At 50.2% G+C, this 19,444-nt stretch overlaps 1 protein-coding gene and 1 long non-coding RNA gene across 14 annotated transcripts in view; one reads left to right on the plus strand and one right to left on the minus strand.

Annotated features, from left to right (window-relative positions):
• The first annotated feature begins 11,840 nt into the window (after positions 1 to 11,840).
• The window catches only part of MECOM (MDS1 and EVI1 complex locus), a 457,986-nt gene continuing 450,382 nt past the window's right edge, over positions 11,841 to 19,444 (plus strand). For 4 of the 13 annotated variants that reach the window (XM_081910755.1, XM_081910754.1, XM_081910759.1 and 1 more), the window contains exon 1: positions 11,843 to 11,898. In XM_081910755.1, coding sequence (XP_081766881.1) covers positions 11,862 to 11,898 — 37 coding nt within the window. In that variant the 5' untranslated portion in view covers positions 11,843 to 11,861. Of the gene's footprint in view, positions 11,899 to 19,444 lie in introns of all 13 variants that reach the window. The other 9 variants (XM_081910743.1, XM_081910756.1, XM_081910752.1 and 6 more) reach the window with 4 other exon arrangements.
• On the minus strand, positions 14,574 to 15,850 carry LOC309369462. The gene is made up of 3 exons (XR_014168155.1): positions 15,651 to 15,850; positions 14,996 to 15,098; positions 14,574 to 14,888 (listed from the first exon to the last, which is right to left on the minus strand). It is a non-coding gene; the product is annotated as an uncharacterized lncRNA (long non-coding RNA).

The raw sequence follows: 19,444 nt of genomic DNA on the forward strand, positions 1-19,444 counted from the left end.
GTGAGCACTCAGGGCTGATTTCCTTCAGAATGGGTGAGTTTGATCTTCTTGCAGTCCATGGGACTCTCAAGAGTCTCCTCCAGGACCATAATTCAAAAGCATCAATTCTTTGGCTTAATATAGATTCTTAAATGTGCTCCAAGAGTGAACTTCACCATCATTTGGGCTGGGGAGAAATAACCTTTGCGGAATACTTGACACAAATGCCTGCGTACCACACCACATTCATAACATGGGGTAGAGGACAGGTCTAGCTTTCACCATGTGCTTAACACTGAATTTCATCAGGAAAGGGGTACGATTTATTGCCCTCCAATGTCTTTTGACAAGAACCGTAGGGAAAGCGGTGCTTAAATGCCAATGCACTGCCACACACATCGCTTTTTAAACTCTGTCCCTCTGCCTTTGTAAAAAAAAAAAAATCTGAAGAAAACAAAAACCCCAGCGATATTGTCCTTTAGAGAAAATGCTCTGACGTAGTAACTAGTTGGTTGCCCCACTCTCCATTTTTGGTTTATTTTTCAACACCCCTGGCAAAAGTTAAGTGCGAATTAAAGCACTGCTGTGCAAATATGTGAAATGTGCCCCCATTCCTCCTATGTGCATAAAAGAAAGTGCCTAAGAAGACGAAAAACATGGCAGGGACAATGCAAAGACACTGTTGGGTTTATCAGAGCCACAAATCAGGATTAGTCCAGACACCCACCTTGTCTCCAAACCTCCTTTTAGCACCTGAGAAGCAAATGTAAATAAGATAACGTCTGTGAATGCACACACATCTGGCCCCCACCCTAGGAAGCCTTCAGCACCACTCATTTTAGAAATTAAATTCTGGAAAGACCCACCGGAACAGGGTAGAAATCACTCCCTTCCTGGCGAGAGACGGTGCCTCGTCAAGTCTCACGCTTCTGCCATCCCTCCACCTGCAGTTCCGCATTGTGGCCGGGAGGGGGCAGCGCAGACCAACCCGTTTGCGCTCAACCAGTAGCGTGTGAAGCCGAGACGGTTCTGTTTCTTGCAAAAGGAAAGGAAAATAAGTCGGGCCACACAACCGCATCTGGCGGGATCCATTGCAGACTTGGCAACGAGGCATCATTCCCACGGCGGGCAGACAGGACGAGGTTCTCTTCTCGCTATCTAGGATGCGCAGATCGCGAGCACCGCGAATCAGAAGGGCTCCATTTTCCTTCGAATTATACAGAGGCTCCCGAAATCTCTCTCGCTCCGTCTACACACACACACACGGGAAGAACCCAGGTCTCTATATGAAATTCAAAATATCACCCAGGGCAATAAAACTAAGGTCTTTTCAGCTTCTTATACTTCCAAGGGAAGAGTTAAAGCACGAGCTGAAATCTCTCCCGCACTGATATCCACTTGATTGAATTTTGGCCGCAAATCGTACACAGGGCGTTTCTCATAATAATTTAGCCCGAGATTTATTCATTCGCCTTAAAGGGGGGGCGGGGGGCGAGATTCCTAAATCACCATCGCAATCGGAGGCATTTCCCCCCACTCCACCTCGAATAATTAGAGTAGACAAGGCCAGAATATAAGTAATGTTACTTGGGAGTAAGTGCCCCTGGTTTTTTGTTTTGCTTTTAAACGAGATTCAGGAAAATGTGTCTTGTAAGAAAGAGCCTATGGAGGCGCTTTTAACGGATCCGTGTTTTTTAACCATGTTTCTCCGCCACTGCGGCCCCACGAAACAGTGGATGCATGACTTTTTTGATGCTGCCTACAGAGTAAGACATGGTCTACAGTATAATGGTGGTTTTATTTAATTTGAATGAAAAGATCATATGAATTTATGAGGATCCGTTTAAAATCAGCTGGATCCGCCTTTTACCCTTTTAACTATCGCCCTCTTTTTGGGGCCCCAGTTTTCGCCAAAGGTCCATTTCGACTGTCGGTCGTCTTCTGTTACGCGGCGAGCCACATGTACGCATCGAAGGTGTCAACCCTGCGCGCACTTACTGGGGAGCAGGCGTCGTGCAGGGACCACGTGCAACTTGACTGGGGGGGTGCCAATTTGAATAAAATATTGGGGTGGCCCAGGTAAGCCCCGTCCTGCAAACTGATCACATGATGCAGGCGCATGATGCACCGTTTGAATGGCAGTGCCCATCAACTTTAGGGGGGCCGCACCCTCAAAGATTTTATTGGGGGGGTTGGCTCCTATGCCGTCGAGGAAACCAACCTCGGGCCCCATTGCACGCCTGCAAACCTAGCCTGCCCCTGATTTGCCTGGCGCGAAGCCCAAGGGAAGTTCTGGGGAAACCTGCCCTTGCCAGAGCCTCCATCTATTTCATTCCACCTTTAAAAACAGCCCCGGAAAGGGGGCCATGAATTCTGCGCCCCCACAAGCGGCATGGGACTCGCCCGAAGGCCCGAAGGTGAGGCGGGATTGGAAGGCCCTGGGCGAAGAGGAAGCCGGGCGAAGGGCGGGCAGCTCCAGGAAGGCCTCTTCTTGCGCAGCCGCCGGAGAAAGAAGAAGCAGTTGACGGGTTTGGCTTCCCTGGGAGCGCGCGGGGCGAGGCGCCGCTTTCCGCCGAAGGGGCGCTGCTGGCACGGCAGGGGATGGCCAGCTTCCCGGGGACTGGAGGGCCGCGGGTGCGAATCCGGGGGCGTTGTTTCGGTGCCGGTAAAACACGCGGCGGAGAAAGAAAGTCTGAAACCCGGATTAGGCAATCCTCTCCAAGAACAAATGAAAGCTCGCTCGCTTTCTCTCCGCGGGAGAGGAGAGGTTGAAGGCCGCAATCCAGCCCCAAGTCAAGCACGTGCACGCGAGCCCAGGCACGGGCTTTACTCGGGAGTAAAAACAAACACACACCAGCCAGCCACAATTCGAGAGGTGCTGCTCCGCGCACAGGATGGCGCAGCACGGGAGTAGGTCCCGCTCAATTCAAAGGGCCTTTGCTCCGAAGGAAGCGTGCGCTCTCTAGTTTACCTGGGAGTAAGCCCCACTGAGTACTACTTTCTGAGCAGGCAGGAGGATCGGGCTGTTTAATGGCCTCTGCTTTCGGGGGAGGGCAGCGTGCACTTCTAGCCACCCCCTTCCTGCACACGCGCGCTTTCTCCCGGGGTGCGAAGCGCTCTCTTGAACCCAGGACCGGGCTGCCCATTCAAATCGAGGGGATCGTGCCCCTGGATCTTTAATATACCGCATATACATACATGTTTGTTTTGAAAAATGCATGTATTTAAAGGGCAGTATCTTTTCGCATTGCCCCGGTCCTTATAACGTCTGAAGCGAAAGCGGAATCAGCCGATCGGATTCTCGCCTCCATCCTTTTATAGGCTTTACCAGGCCGGTTTGCTACCCGGGGTGGGAGGAGCAGGAGATTCAACATATATTCCGGGAGGTTTTTGCCACTCCAAAAGTTTCCAGAGTGATGTGGGTGATGGCGGCGGACGGAGGGAGGGGGAGTCCTCCTCCCATTGATTAAAATCTCCATATTTGTCTTTAGGCATCTGGGGTTTATTCAAACTTTCCTCTCTCTCTCGCCCCCCCCCCCTCCGCCTCACTCCTTTCTCGTTCCCCCCACCCCTTCCTTGTGCATTTGTAAAGTAGCCCCATCGAGAAATGATAAATATCCCTGTTGATCACTTGATTGATTACCTCTCGGAAAGGTCACGCAAGCTCGCAGTAATTTCCTTTCGCCCAGGGCTCCCTTTTCCCACTTTGACTCTGAGCGCGACAGTTCCAACTATACAGGGGCCTTCGCTTTGATTTTAACCCCTAAGTAGCCCCCTGAAGAAGGAGGAGAAAAGAGTAGGGGGGCGGGAGGGAGGGGGGAGGAGAGAGAGAGAAAAGCCCACAATGCAGAGGCAGAAAAATCAGAGGTAAATAAAGCCAGCTAAGGTCCGTTTCATACCCCGCTTCCTCACCAGCCCTCTACGCCCATTGAAGCAGATCAGTAAGGTTAAAACAGAGGAGGGTCTTGTAAAGGAAAAAGATACCCCCTTAAAAAAAAAAATTCTTTTAACCACCCCAGAGCCTGGGGGAGGTGAAAGTGTTGTCTGAATGGCCCATTTGTGACTCTCTCTCCCTCTCTCCTGTGGTCTGCACATTCAACTGTAAGCAACCAGACACGCTATTAATTTACCCAATGCTACCCAGGGTCCTGAACCCAATTAATTTCTAATAATTATAGCCCAAGGGGGCTTGGGGGCGGGTGAGTTCCTTCCCACCCACCCCTCCCGAGCCAATGCCACTTCACGCCACTGAGGTCAGCATATCATAATAAAAGTGTGTATTTTGAAAGCGATCTGTAGGAGACTGAATTACTGCAGCGGCTGGAAATTGTTTCCATTTTGCCTAATTGAGCCCCATGGCTGAATGCTGGGAGTCCCGAGACTTTTAATATTAATATTAATAATAAAAACATTTTTTAAAAAAATAAAAAGTTTATTTTCTACCCGGGCTGGGGGGGGGGGGCTTCCCAGTATCAGCTGCGATCAGCCCGCGAGAGATTTAATTTCTTAACAGCAAAAACCTGAAATCAAGCATTGGGTAAACAGTACTAATAATTGCCTTACAACGATTAAATTAATCTCCCTGCGTTGGTAGCTAGGAGAATATATATCTATACGAGATTGAATAGCAGCAGGTAGAGTTCATTGCACAAAAACAATGGGGGGCTACAAACGCCATGATCAAGGGGAGGAAAGGAAGAAAGAAAGAGGAGAAAAGAACCGGCTCTCTCTCTCTCTCTCTCGCTTTCTCTCCGCCGCGCTTTCCAAACAGACTGCGGGGCATGTTCAATTAAGTTCAATGTGAGGAAAAGAAAAATTTCCTGTTCCATAGCAGAAGGCATTGAAAACTCTGGACGTCGGGCCATTTCCCTGTAACAGGCATTTAAAAGCACGCCAGTACCCGCAATTCCAACAACCTGGGATTATAACTCGGGAGACGGCGCACCGTTCTTTAAGCCACGTGGCGGAGTATTTTTTTTTTTTTTTTACAAGCGAGGAGGCGGGAGGGGGGTGTCTCCTTCGGTCGGGCAGTAAACGCGCCCAGCCTTTATGACCGCCACCATCGATCCTTTCCTTGCACCCGCCCAACCACCCCTCTCAAATTCGGGCGTTTGAGAAGTAGCGTCATAAGCCACATATATATATATATTATATTCTTAAAAGCAAACAACAAACAGAAAAACCCACGCCGCCTCTCTTGCCCTAAAAGCGGCATGGAAACGGATTCGTGGTCGGTGAGATTGGAAGGATGGGTAGAAGGCGCTGGACGGCGCCCTCCTCGCGTTCCTCGGGGCTTGGGGATCTCTCGAGGCGTCAGGATATGGCTCTGGCGCGCGAGAAATAAATGCAGACCGGAGCGGTCCGCCTGATGGCTCTGTAATCGAAAGGGAGAGTCGTGCAGGGGAGATGAAGGGGTTCGCCGACGTCTGGTTGGGGCTCCCTCGCTTGCAAGTCGCCTGAGATTCGGAGCAGGTGAAAGTGACCCGGCGCAGGGGGCCTGGAGCTGGACCCGAGTTTTCTCCTCTCTCTGCGCCGCAGGAGGGTCTGTACTGCCCGGGGGACCGGGAAGCGGGTGGGCGAGGGGAAAGGTCAAGGGTTTGCGCATTTAGCTGAGACAGTTTATATATGTATATAACCCTTGCATTCCACCGCCTCCTGGTTGGGTGTTTCGGCCGTCGGAAGAAACGCTTTACAAATGCGTCGCGTGCGCTGCCACACCAACCTCCCCTCACCTTTGATCTTGGATTGGGAAGTGAAAGGTGGGTGGGCTTTCAAGGCCCGCTCCCCTCCCACCTCCTCCTTTGACGTTTTGCAAGGTGGCCCCCTCTGTCAAGTCGGAAACTCCCCCGGCGAGCGACTTTTCTCCCAGCCTCAGTTTCCTCATCTGTGAAATGGGAAGAGTGTAACGCTCACAAGGGTAGTTCAGAAAACCCGAGAGTATAAGGAGGACACCTTTGGCCACTTATGCTACCTTCTTATGCTCCACGTGCAAGGAAGCCTTATTGAGAGTTTTGTTTTTCTTCTTTTTTGCTGAGTAAAACATGCTCGGTGTTAGTAGATGCACGCCCCACTGATTTCAATGGGAACTTCAAACACGAACTCGAATCAGTGAGGCAAAAGTATAGAGTATATACTATACTTGATTTTGGGTGGATCCTGCCCTTTGGGTTAAGGAACCCAGTCTTGCAGGCGCTACAAGTCCCATTGAATTGAATGGGATTTACTCTCCGGATTAAATATATTGTAAATCACGCCCCAGTGCTGCACTTCTGTGAACACTTACTCGGGTATAAACCTCAGCTGAATTCAGTGGGACTTAAATTCGAGGAACAGCGCTGTGGATAAGTCCATAAGGGCCATATGACAGAACAATAGAAGGCTCGGCCGGCGTCGGCTTAGGTAACTCACGCGACAACTGTTGCAAACGTAGTTGCTGTATAGTTAAGGACACAGCCAAAAGGACATGTTCATATTTTTTTTTAAAAAAAAACTCCCAAGTATAGTATCTGGAATATGCCTAAGGGGAAAGAATATCCGCAATCATTTCTGCAGAGTCCAACCCCACACCAGGGCAAACCACGTTAACTAGAACGTAAGTCCCACTGGTCTCAGTGACATACTACAAAGGAAAGCTAAATTTGTAAGAAAATTCTCCTGGTAGCAAATCCCATTGAGCTCAACGGAGCTTGAGTAGAACATGGTTAGGATTGGGTTCTAAAAGCCAGATCCTGTGCACCATTACTCAGAAATATGCCCCCTCCAGTTCAGCCGGTCTAACTTCCAAGTAACGAAGGGTGCCCACGACAGGGTTTGCCCACCATCCTGCACATTTACTTGCGAGTAAGCCCACTGAACTGAACCTCTGGGTGAGGATGGATAGGATCCGACTGTCAGTGCACTTAGATTGCAGCCTTTTGCTATCGTGGTCAAAATAAAGGCAATGCCCGTTTGCCAAGAGCACCCAATAAGGGGGTCAGACTCTCTGCATAAATTATATATTATTGAATCTATGTCCCTCCTTTCATCCGATTCCAAGAAGCTCAAGGCAGAGAGCCCACCCACCCCGCCTTTCCCCCTCCTCATTTTGATCATCGCAACAACCCTGCGAGGTAGATCTGGTTGAGCGCCGCGGGAGCGACTGGCCCAAGTGAGCGTCGTGCCTGAACCGGGCTTTGAACCCGGATCTCTCCCACACCCCGCCTCCCGTGTAAGCAGCGACTTTCCTAGGTCAAGACCCAAGACGCTGCCCACTATGCCCGACTGCCTCCGGGCTCCCACGATCCGCTGACGCGCGCCCGCCAGCCGCCAGCTCTTTTGCTGGGTGCGTAAACCAGACTGCGTTATTGCGCAGCGCTTGGGAACATCGGGAACGCCGCAGGCTGGAAGTCTATAAGGTTCGTTCCGGGCAAGCGCTCTCCCCAAAGGAGACCTCCGGGTGGACAACATGGGCTTGGGCAGCTGAAGCACGCAGGAGAGCAAGGGGAGAGGGGCTTTCAGTGGACGGATCCTGCCCCACTCTCCCGGCCACGCAGCAGACTCCAGCCAAAAGTCTGCCCGGGCCTGGAGAGAGCGAGAGAGAAAGGGAGGCGAACGGAAGAGGCGCTGCGAGAGGAGGCTTTCAAGGTGATAATCCTGGAAGTCTGCCTCCGTTTACACAGGCGACGGGGGAAGCCAACAGGTGGCGGCGGCTCAGGCAGAAGAAAGACGGCCATCCTCTCCGCCTCCGTCGCCGCCCCTCCTCCTTCTCCTCCTCCTCCTCCTCTTCGGCTGGCCTCCTGTGCCTTTAAGAGCTGCACATTCAACAGGTGAAGCAGCTCCAGGAATCCTGGTAGGGCAGAAATGGAGAGAAACACCTCACCTGTTTGAATCTCTCTCCATCCTGCCCTGGGCTGTTAAAAGGCACGCGAGTCCCGCTCGGAGAATCTGAAAGGTGGCAATAGCATCCCTTGTAAAAAAAAAGAAAGAAAAATGAGAGATAAGCAGAAGGTGCATTTTGATGTGCCAGGGAGGGGCACAGTTAACTGTTTCCTTGCTTCTCCTCACCTTAGACGTCACCCATTTCTTCCGAAATGGAGACCACGCCGTCTCCTTTTCCTCCATCTCTTTTACTCTAGACTGAATCGGTGTGTAGATTTCTGTCTCATCTAGCTCTTTAAAAACAACATCCAATAAATAAATAAAGAAACTCTATTCTGGAAGTTAGGGAGGGTAGTATTTGACATCAACACAAAAACTTACACTGTAATTATGACACGAAGTGCAGCCTTTCCAAAGGGAAATATTTTGCTCGCAGGTCAGCTCAGGCTAGAACTTGGGCTGACGTCCCACCAAAGGGACTTTCGGTTTACCTACAGCAGTTCCTCCCCCCCCCCCTCAATAATTCCCTTTGTAGGGGATCCCTTTTCAATTGCTTTTTGCATCTTTCCCGCGGTGGTCCTTAACATATTTCGACGGATCACGCCCAGCATCCTCTTTTCAAAAGCAGCCAGGCCATATGCCGCTGAGAAACTCACCTCTCACCTGCTTGAAGGCAGTAGCCCTCCCGTTGTTGCTATTCGGAGGTAGAATGCCCCTGTATATGTAGGTTTTACTTCGTTCAACCTCTCCCCAACCCCCGTTGGTCGAGTTATTCTCGACTTATTTGTTTCACTTCAAATGAATACGCTTTAGAGGGAGTTGCCAATTCATTTAATTTTTCCCCTTTAGAGATATATATATATTTATGTACACAAATAGGCTTCAATTCCAATGCATTTTTTTCCTTTTTATGAGAAGGCGATTCTTACTTTTTTTTTTTAAAAGGAACCCTCGTTTCCCCCCCGCAAGACCACCTGTTCTCAATTTTTAAAAAAGCAACACCTCGCAGGGATTTTAGTAATGTATATTTAGCACCCTTCCCATATTCCACGGCCTCTTTGAGGGTTAGGAAGCGCTCTTGGCCGTCTCCATGCTAGCAAACGACAAAGGTCGCTCAGGAAAGAATGTAGAAAACTTGTCCTTTCCTAGCAAGCGCCCCTCGGCTTTTGATCTTGCGCTTTTGCCGAGCTGGTCGCTGCTACAAGTGAAAACCCCCGACCCACTTTTACAGCTAGATCCGATTAAAATTGCTCAGAAATCAATCCCACTGATTTCAATGAAACCTAGGCCCATGCAAGTGCTTAGATTTGCTGCCAATGCACCTGACTCTAAGTATGCTTACTCCGAGACAAGTCCCACTTGTTTGCAAGTCAAGAATGCAGAGGATGCTAAAGCTGGCCACAAATGATCCAATCTGCGTTAAATCGATGTGGCTTTAAATCCTATTGGAAATGGAGCAGGGCTTGAAAGCGACTGATTCCGACGCTGGGCTGTGACCATCAATTCAGAAGCAAATTCCAGCGATTGGATTCCAGTCCTTGTGTTTAGGATCGGATGCCTCTCCTGTCCTAGGGTTCAGGCAGGGGCCACCCCCAGGCGGGTGGAGAGACGGGGAATCCAGAGGAGAAGGTGCACCCCCAAATCCGAAACAATTTGCTCGCGCAGAACTGGCTCAGCATCGGGGCTGAGAGACCGTAATTTTCTTTTATGGCGTCTGGCAGGATTTTGCTACAGATATTAATGGGAACATAAATAGCGCCGAGAAGGTATTGAACAAAACTGTTTAGTGCAAGGAGGTTGTTCTGGAGCAATTTTTTATTTTATTTTTATTTTTTTGCAAAAATCATTATGTTGCTTGGGTTGATTCATTCCCCAAACAGGAGCCAGTTTCTCCCAAGCATGTTTTCGATGGATGTTTTCGATAGATGTGCACCCCGCCCCCGCCGCCGCTCCCCGCTTCAACCATCCCTTGTCATTAAAGCGAATGAAAGGAATCTGATTTCATGATCGCCATCTAGTTAAATATGTATCCAGGGGAAGATTAAAGATATGATAGGATCCCTGTGACAAAACAAGGGTTAGGAGCGGTGTGCAAATACACCCCGCTCCAATCTGCATCCATTGACCCGATCCTACATCTATTACTTTTGAAGTATCTTCAGGTGATTTAAATGCACCCCCTTATATTATTATTTTTTTAACATCATGGGTGTGTTGTTTATATTGCAGAATTGCATTGCTGCGCGATTCTGCACGTTTTCTTGGAGGTACAAGGGGGCCCGGGACAGCAGCCGCGCAGCACAAGCCTAAGCACGTTTACTCGGAAGTAAGACCACTGAATTCAATGGGACTTTCCTCCTAGTAAGCTTTAATATTAATGCATCTATGAATTGTATATTCATCGGGGGACTGAACGAACCTTTCGGCCCTAAAGAAGGCTGACTTCTCCTACAGTCCCTATGCACGCTTACTTGGGAGTAAACCTCACGGCATTTCTGAGTAAATATGCTTAGGATCAGGCTACTCCTGGCTGAGTTCGATCCGAATTGACTTCCAAAGTGAGGCGGCGTTCAACTGCGAGTCCGACTGAAGCAAAAGGCCGCTTACTTTCAAGTAAACGAGTTTAGGATCGGGACCTAAGGGTCCCGAGCACTGGGATGCGACGGACGGCATTGCAACCCGAGAAAAGCAAGGTCGCGGAAACCACCGCAAGTCCCACCGGGATGAGATAAGAGAGGGACTACTCTAGAGTAAGGGGAGCGGAGGATCAGAGCCAGAAATGTGCTTGGAAGGGATAGTCCTGCCGATCAGCTCTTCCCCATACAACCCCCTTCGTTTGTACTCGGCTAAAGGACGGGGGGACGGACCCCATTGGAGTCAATGGGTCTCCTCTGGAGTCACGGTGCGACCACTTAGCGCGCCTCACGGTGCCTTCTGCAAACACTAACAGGAAAGTGTCAGTGCAGTGTATCTCAGAGCCCGGGAGTTTGCACCGCCAGGCCTATAGGGATGACCGAGAATCATAAATATTTATTCTCCTCCCTCTCCGCTTAGATATATAGGTGTCAGAAGGAAGCGGCTTTGCGGTTATACAAAACTGGGCTCCCCTCTCTCTCTGCCTCTCCGGGATGGCGGCGGGGCGCGCGTGGTGCGGGGAGGAGAGACTCTCCCAGACTCCCTCGAGGAAACTCGGGCAGGTCCCGTGTCCGTCTGAAAAGACAGAGGCTGCGAGCCTCGACATCGGAGAGCCCCCCCCCCGCAACCCCCAACCTCTCTGTCTCTATGGGTGGGTGGATGTATCCAGGGGAAGCCGGGTTGGTCCACTGCACATAAGCGAAATAATTGTTGTGCTGGTGAGAAAAGTGTGTGTGTCTGCGGGTGGGGGCAGCGCACGGGCCAAGGGCGCACGAAGAAGATTCGCCGTGCACAATTAATAAATCGCAGGTTGTATCCGCTCATCATCCGGCATTATCCCTCTCTTTAAAAAGTCTGCATGGGCGCTCATGTCAATTGGTTTTCTCTGCCTGGCTTAGATTCCCCCAAGCGAGCAAAAGAGAGATCTCCACACATCCCCGCCTTAGTCCCTTTCCTGCGATCTTCTGCCCAAGATCCCTTAAATCCAAAAGTGAAAGATCGCTCCAAACTTTTTTTTTTTTGGCGGCGCCCGGGAGATGTTGAAAGTGGGGGGGGGGGAATTGCGCGGGGGGAGGGCGAGCGAGAGGAGAGCGAGAGGGAGAAGCCGCCCTTGCGCATGTGCGAAGGTGTCCAAACTGACAATGCTGGAGAAGATAGCAAGCTTTGGGGTTGGGAGAGAGAGAGAGAAACAGAGTGAGTGAGAAAGAGAGAAAGAAAAGAGTGGGGGAAGCAGGAAGGAAAAGGGAAAAAACAACAGAGAAAGGGGGAGAGAGAGAGAGATAGCGGGGGGGAAAGCCCCTCCATTGATTTCCATCCCCACCCCCCCACCCCGACCCCAGATATCCCCCCCAAAGCAACCATCCAAGCAACGTCCGCGGGATTTGGCAGCAATGCGATCCAAAGGCAGAGCGAGGAAACTGGCCGCAAGTAGGTGCAATCGCTCTTTCTGTTGCGCGCCCCCCGCGCCCCCCCTGCGCCGTCCGCGCTCCCTTCTGTGCCCCGCTAGACGTCCGGGAAAGATGTGGGTCGGTGGGGTGGGATGGAGAGGGCGGGGAGGGTGGGGGTCAGCCACTGGCCCCACAGATCCGGCCCGCCCCCGGCGCAGAACTGGCCCCCGAGAGTCTCCGCTGCCCAACATCCATCCACCTCGCGGCTGGTTTGCTGGAGAGACGGAGAGAGAGAGATGGTGCGCAGTGGCGGCGGCGGCGGCGCGTTGGGTTTCTCTCCTCTCTCTCTTCTCCCCACTTCCTCGCCTCGGACGCGGGGAGCCGGACCGGGGGGGGGGAGAGGTCCGGGCTGGGCTCCCTGGCTCGGCTTGGCTGTGCCCGGCGCTGTTTGTGTGTTTGTCTGCCGGGGTGGCGGCGAGGGGGAGAGGGAGGAGGGGGGCGGGGAAGGATCGCTGGTGAACTTCAGCCGAGGCGGCGAAAGAGTTGAGGAAAAGTTCAGCCGCGCCGAAGAAGAAGAGCGCCGCAAGTTGCTCGCTCGCTCCGCCGAGGGAGGGAGGGAGGGAGCCAGAGGCTGCAAGGACGCCGAGCGCCCCTAGTGGGCGCTGCTGGCTCTGTGAAATAAACATTAAAAACAAGCGCGTGGGGAAGGAAAGGGAAGGGAGGCCGCGAAAGCAGCAGCAGCAGCAGGAGGAGACGGTGGTAGCAACCTGCAGCCCAGGAGTTGGAGCGATGGCTTTGCTGGGACAGGTTGGGTGCAAAGGAGAAGACACAGGGGGAGAAATCATGCATGCACTTAACGCAGCAGCAGGTGGCTCCTCGCCAGCTGATGGGGATTTTTTGTTTTTCCTCCTCGAGTTGGGGGTTGTCCATTTCAAGCTGAGCCCCCCCTTCCCCCAACAACACCAGGGCAAGATCCCGCCGCCGGGCTTTTGGGTGAACCTCCTTGGCTCGACTCGGCCTGGTCAGCGCGGAAAGACCTCCCCCCCCCCCGTACATGCAACTTAGCCAAACAAACTCGCGCTCTGCGCGTGTGAGCGCTGCTTCTTCGGCGCGCGCACGTGTGCAACTGCCTCCCCCCACCTGTGCACACGCGTCTCCCGTTCCTGTGGCACGTGCAAAGGGAACAACCCGCAGCAGACACGTGTACAGGCTGGAATACTATTCCAGGAAAGGTTGCCTAAACAACGACGAGTCCTCCTTTTCTAGTTCTGGTGCTATTATTTATATTTTTTTAAGTGGGGGCAAGTGTATGAGTTACATAACAAAGCAGGAACGAGCGATCTCGGCTTCCCTACCAGTAACGGTCTCCTTTTCCTTGTTGAAAGCGTAAAATAATAACAAAAGCAGCAATAATAAAAGGAATATGTTCCGTCGCGGAAGGGAGACTTACAAAGTTTTCCTTCGCTTGGGAGTTCCGGCTCTTTCCGCTTCGTAGTCCTCGGTTGAGGTGGCCAAACTGGCCTGCCTGAGATTCTCAGCGGCAGCTCCCTGCTAAATCTCCTTAATTTCCTGTCTGTTTATTTCACATATTTAAAAAACTAATAATAATAATAATAATATCCACTCAAGAAGCAGCTAGAGCTGGACAGTTTCAATTTTAACTTGATGCAGTTACAAGGCATGTTTTGAAGTGCGAGCTCGGTGAGGTGGAAGCGATTGGGCCGCACTTTTCTTTTCTTGCTCTGGCATCTTTGGAGACCCACGATGATCGTGTCAATTTCACGCGACCTCCTCTAACAGTTTGCTGCAGACTGCAGTGGCGGCTGGCAATCTTGGAGCCGGAGTCTCCATCTATCCTTACGAGCCGATCAAACATTATGTGTGCGATTCTCCATCTCTCCTCCTCCCCTCGCACAGCCGGCCATACATACAACTTACTGAAATTTCCATTGACTCCACCGCTATGGAAACTTACATACAAAATGTGCTCAGGGCTGCACTCCTGTACTTTAGCTTGGGCTTGAGACTCACTTGAACATGTTGGGAATTGGGATTCACTTCCTAGCAAACGTTCAAAGCACCATCGGGCTTTGTGCGAATGCAAACCGCGCGGTTATTTCAAATTTACCTCTTTTACGCTGCTGGGGAAGAATCGTTTTCTTGACTGCAACTCGCAGTGCAACAGATGCAGCCTTGCTTCGTTTTTTTGCAAGAGAGCTGATCTCTTGTGCATGCTGTCCCCTCACCCCATTTACCTAGCCCTTGGACAAGTCCTCTTTATTTATTTCATGCTATTTTTGTGTTTGTTTCCCTGCATTGTTACTTTGATTTCCAACTTGGGGGGGGGGGAGAGAGAAAGGTGGCGGCGAGAACGGCAGGCAAAACGTTGCAGAAGTTGTGTGACATTTTTAAAAGGCCGATTATTTGCTTGTTTGGGGAGAAAATCGCGCGCGGGGAGGGGGAGGGAGGAGGGAGGAAAGAGGAAAGAGGAAAGCACAAGATCTCATTGGATTACTGTCTAATTTTCTGTGAAACAGACCAACACCCCCCCGCTCTTCCTCCACCTCGCCTGCGTTTGATTAGCTGGGTTTTGTCCCCCCAAAAGCAGATGTATCCAGTCGACACAATTTGAAAACAGATCCGTTATTCATTTAATAAAAAAAAGGAAAGTTGCAGATGCGTCGATCGCAGCAGATGCGTAAAGATCCCCTTATCTAAAGGCACCGAGTTAAGTCCGGTAGCAAACCCAGCAGGGATCTTATTTCTGGCGCGGTCCGTGGCTGATGTTCACCGCAGCTGTGAGATAGTCTGTTGCTGCCTTTAGATACGGCGCAGAGCATTCGCCAAAACTTTCTGACGTGCCTTGAGATGTACAAGACAGTGCAGATGCACACTTAGGAAGCTGCGCGGTCCGCCTTCTGCAACCCAAAGGTTGCAAACGGAGGGAATAAGTGCAGCAGAAACCGCTTTCCCACGTTTACAAACCCTGTTTCTTTTCGCCTTCGATCACCACGTCAATTTCGCTGGCGCCTGCAGAATTAAATCGTTGATTTTTATTTATTAAAAATGTCTTCAGCTTTCTCCCTTTTTTCCGTTTGCGCACCTCCCTACGCCCCCCCCCCATCAAATAAACTTACTATTCATTTACGAAGTTATATGAGGTTGCCTGGGGCTGGGAGAAACCACGATCAAGCTGTTCTGTAAATGTGATTCTCAGGTTGGAAGATACGCACGCTTTACCTGGAAGCAAGTTCAACTGAAACCCGTGAAACCCGTTTACTTATTTCTATGTAAACCGAGCTGTCTATGCCCAAATTCAGTCAAGTCCGGCCTGTTCCTTAAGCAAAGCGAGACACTTTAGGTGATAAATGGTTTGTTCTTAGAAAGCAACGCAAGTTTAAGGTTATGTGGCCTGATTTTAACCTTGATCATATTAAAGATATTCGCTGTTTTTAATTAAAAAAAATTAAAAGCATCAGAAAAGCATCAAAGCTTGTGGATGATGGGGCAAGTCGGAAACGGCCGCATTATTTGGAAAAGCATAATTTTAAGTCGCTGAAAAATGAACTCGCAACATGCTAGCCACTCTGAGACTGTAACAGTTGCAGAGAATGTGCAGCCTCTGTGTGACATTTACCGTTACGTGGTCACGATCCGAGCAAAGAGAAGCGCTTTTGGGGGTCGCAAGCCTACACTTTACCCGGGAGCAAGCAAACAAGAGTGGGGCGCACTTTTTACGTGTCCGCGTAATTTACTCCGATTGCAAGGTGCCAATCCACACAACGCACTTACTAGCGAAGCAAAGAGTAGGACGTCTTGACTTCGACGGCAGAGTTCAGCACGTGTTCAGATCTCTTCCCCCATAAAAAAAATATCAGTGGGACTTTGAACGCGTCTCACTTGGGCTGGATCGGGCTCTCCCCGCGGGCTATTCTGGCGCCTCTGCTTGCACGTGAGAACCAGCTGGAATCGACGCTCTTGCTCCGGCTCTAGGGGATGCTCAGGGAGGGTTAGGGCTCTCCCCCACTTCTTCTCCCCACCCGCCCGGGCCTAAAATCCCCTACGGAGGAGAGCGCGACTTTCTGCAGACAAAAATCCCACTCCGCGCAAGCGAACTAGGCGGCCAGCGCAAGCCCCGCTGGTAGTGGTTAGAGACACCCTATAGCCCCGTAAAGAAGCAGAAGGTGATCAGATTAGGCGAACACCCGTGCCTTATAAAAGGAGTTACTTGTACTTTTACACTTTATCACCAGTCTAAAAAAAAACACGCAACACACCACCCAAAAAAACCAGGCAATTGGAACAAGCCGCGATGGATCCTGGTCTCTCCAACCCTTTGAGAGAGTAAGCTAACACTTTACCAAGTTTCAACAAGTCCCCCCCCCCCTCGACGCTTGTGAGTTTGCCCTCTGCCTGTGAGGGGGTTTTTTTAAGAGGAAAGGGTGAAGAGGGAAAAAACACACACCTCGTTTGAGTAAAAAGCAAAGCGGACGAACCAGACTTTATTTCCTCGCTTTGTTAGGACTCCTCATATTGGGCTATCTGATGAGTCCCAAACACGCGACCAAAGGCTTTTGTGGAAAGGCTTGTTTATTTGCCATTGCTATCCTCTCAAGCTTAATTTTTTTAAATCTTTGCATTGGCCACCTTGTGTGCAAATAGCCTCCTTTCGTACAAACAAGCAAAGAAAGTCTAGCAGCAGCAGCAACAACAACACAATCCGGCGTTGCTGTTGGTTTTCGCCGCTTGGAAGTGGGGACGGAGGTTTCCTAGTCTCTTTCTGTTTGAAAGCGGAGCTTGGCCAAAAGATGGACCGCGGGCGGTGTTGGTGGGGCGGAGAGAGACCGAGACACTAGGGAGGGGTGCGTCCCGTGTTTTCGCCACCGCCGGCTCCCACGCTGATGGAGAACTTGGTCCCTAGTCAGAGGCGCATCCCTCCGTGTCAACATCACTTCGCTTAGCAAGATGCCAAGGCGTTCAGTCAATAGGCGTCTAGCGTGAAGACCTCGCGCCCGCAGCGCGCATCCTCGCTAGTTTGCACACTGGGCGAGAACTTAGCTGAACCATCCGCCTCCGCCCTCCCCCGCCCCCTTAGCCCAGTTGAGACTGCTTGGAAACCCAGTCTTTTAATGCCACACTCACCCAACCAACCCCCATTATATTGCTTGCTGTTGAAGGCTTGTTGAATCTGCTTCTTGCGCCGCAGAGTCTCTTGGACCTGCTTATTCTCCCTCTCTTCTCCTTATGCCCAGATCGCATGCTGGGCTGTCTCTTCCCTCAAAGCTATCCTCAAACCCCACCTTTCCTAGGAATTCTTTCCCTTGGGATTCCTTGACTCCCATTTTCTTTTCTTTCCTCTATGGCGGTGTGGTGGGCAACCCCTAGGCACAGGGCGGCAGGGGCAAATGTGGCCCTTCAGGGCTTCCTCTGTGGCCCTTGGGACTCTCTCGGCCAGCCATGCCCCTCATTGGCTCTGCTCTGCACCCTCCATACATGGGTCTGCCTGGCTGGGAGGTGTCCATGAACTCTGATACTGTAATGCCTCTTGCTTGCCTGAATAAAGAGGAATGCATGAATGTGTGTAGAAATCAGCCTACAACACAAAGGCAACATTTGGATTCCTTGTTCTGCCAACTTTTACTTCTGTCCCTGGCCTTCAGGGTTGAGAAAGGTTCCCTATTGCTGCTTTCTGGTCGTTCAGACTGTATGATCCTTGAGGCACAGACCTGTATCTGTGTTGGTTTATTGTTTGCTTGTTTCTCTGTGTATAGCTGCTAGAGCAATGTATAACTCAAAGGAAGAGCAGAAGAGAGACAGATGGAGGTGAAACTACAAAAATCCCAGGTGCAACAGTGGAACATATTTAAGATCTCTTCATGCCAACCAGTTGCCTTCAGGAACGTCTACCTTTTATTCCCAATTTTAAAAATGGCAAAAATATTGTGAAATCCTATTCTTGTATTCCACTTTAATTACTGTAACCCAGAATAACTACTTCCCCAAGTGCATTTTCCCAGTAGCCATAGTAACCACATAAGAATGCACTGAATGAGTGTGTGAGTGTGTGCAGAATCCACCTTTTCCAGCTGCTCCTATTTGAATATGGCAGAATATTGAGCCTGTTAGGAAATAATTCATCTTCGTTAAGTGATCTTGAATTAACTGCAGGTAAATTATGCTGGTGGTTGTGGGGCTGACTATGAGTGACTATGAACTGAGCCAGTGGACTTGCATATGCAAGATCGTTCTGCTTTTAATCCCACACATACAACTGCTGTGTGCATGGATCCCTTACGTAAAGTCTTTGGAGATCTAAGGAACAAGTTTAATAACCTCTCCAGCCCAGGGCCTTAAAATAAGGGGTAGCAGAGAAGCCCTACAAACAAGAGGAGGCAGAATACCTTGAGTGGAAGGAACTAAAAATAAGGAACACCAAGACTCTATCTAACTAATAGAGATGCTGTAAGGGCCATGCTGAGAGGTGAGGGCTGGGAGTTCGCGGGATCTTTTTAGGGACAGCACCTGAAAATAGATTCTGATATTGCTGGGGCTATTTTTATGACCCATTTGGTTCAAGACAGCCATGGGGAGAAACTTTGCTTGGCCTGAGTTCCCAAGCACACTGGAGACCTTCTTCAGAAGCCCTGCTCTGCTTTTCCCTCCTCTAGTCAAGGGACAATATTATTAGGAATATAAAAAAGCTGCCTTATACTGAGTCAGATCATTCATCCATCTACTCTGACCAGCAGTGGCTCTCCAGGATTTCAGGTAGGAACTTTTCCCAGCCCTACCTGGAAACCCCAGGGCATTGAACCTGGGACTTTCTGCATGCAACACATCTGTCCTTCCACTCAGCTACAGTCCTTCCAAAAGGGAGAGGGCCTTTTCAGAAGTGGTGGCCTGACTTTGGAATGTCCTTCCCAAGGAGACAAGTCTGGTGCTGACTTTGCAAGTTTTTAAGCACGTTCCTATCTGCCCAGGCATTTAAAAATAATTGTTGGAATTTTGCTTTCTTCTGTTTTAGTAGTTTTTCAGGTTTGTATTTACCCCCTGCTATGCTGTATTTCATTATATGCTGATTTAAATTTTTTTATGTTGCAAATAAGTTTTATGCACACTTTTGCATGCTGCTCCGGCATGTTTCGGTGATAGGTAGTTAAGAAGTATTTTTTTTAATGTGTATAGCTGCTACACTGAGCATGTGAATGAGCATACACTGGCAAATAGTGGATTTGGCTTTCGGTCCCACACTGTAACCCACTGTAAATATGGCTTAGCAAGGGCATATTATATAAAGCTATGGTTGGAATCATGGAATCAGAGAACTGTAGAGTTGGAAGGGACCCTGAGGATCATGTAGTCCAGTCCTCTACAATGCAGGAATATGCAGCTGTCCCATACGGGGCTTGAACCTGCAACCTTGGCGTTATCAGCCAAACGCTATAACCAACTGAGCTATCCAGGTTGATGTACATGATGCTCTCCCTACAGACCTGAAGTGAGCATGGACTAGCCTTTTCCTAAACTGGGATGCGCTGGAATATTCACATGGGCAGGTACACTATATAGTTTAGGAGGCTACAAGA

The sequence above is a fragment of the Podarcis melisellensis genome, assembly GCF_964234715.1.
Source record: "Podarcis melisellensis genome assembly, chromosome: 5".
Taxonomy (NCBI): Eukaryota; Metazoa; Chordata; class Lepidosauria; order Squamata; family Lacertidae; genus Podarcis; species Podarcis melisellensis.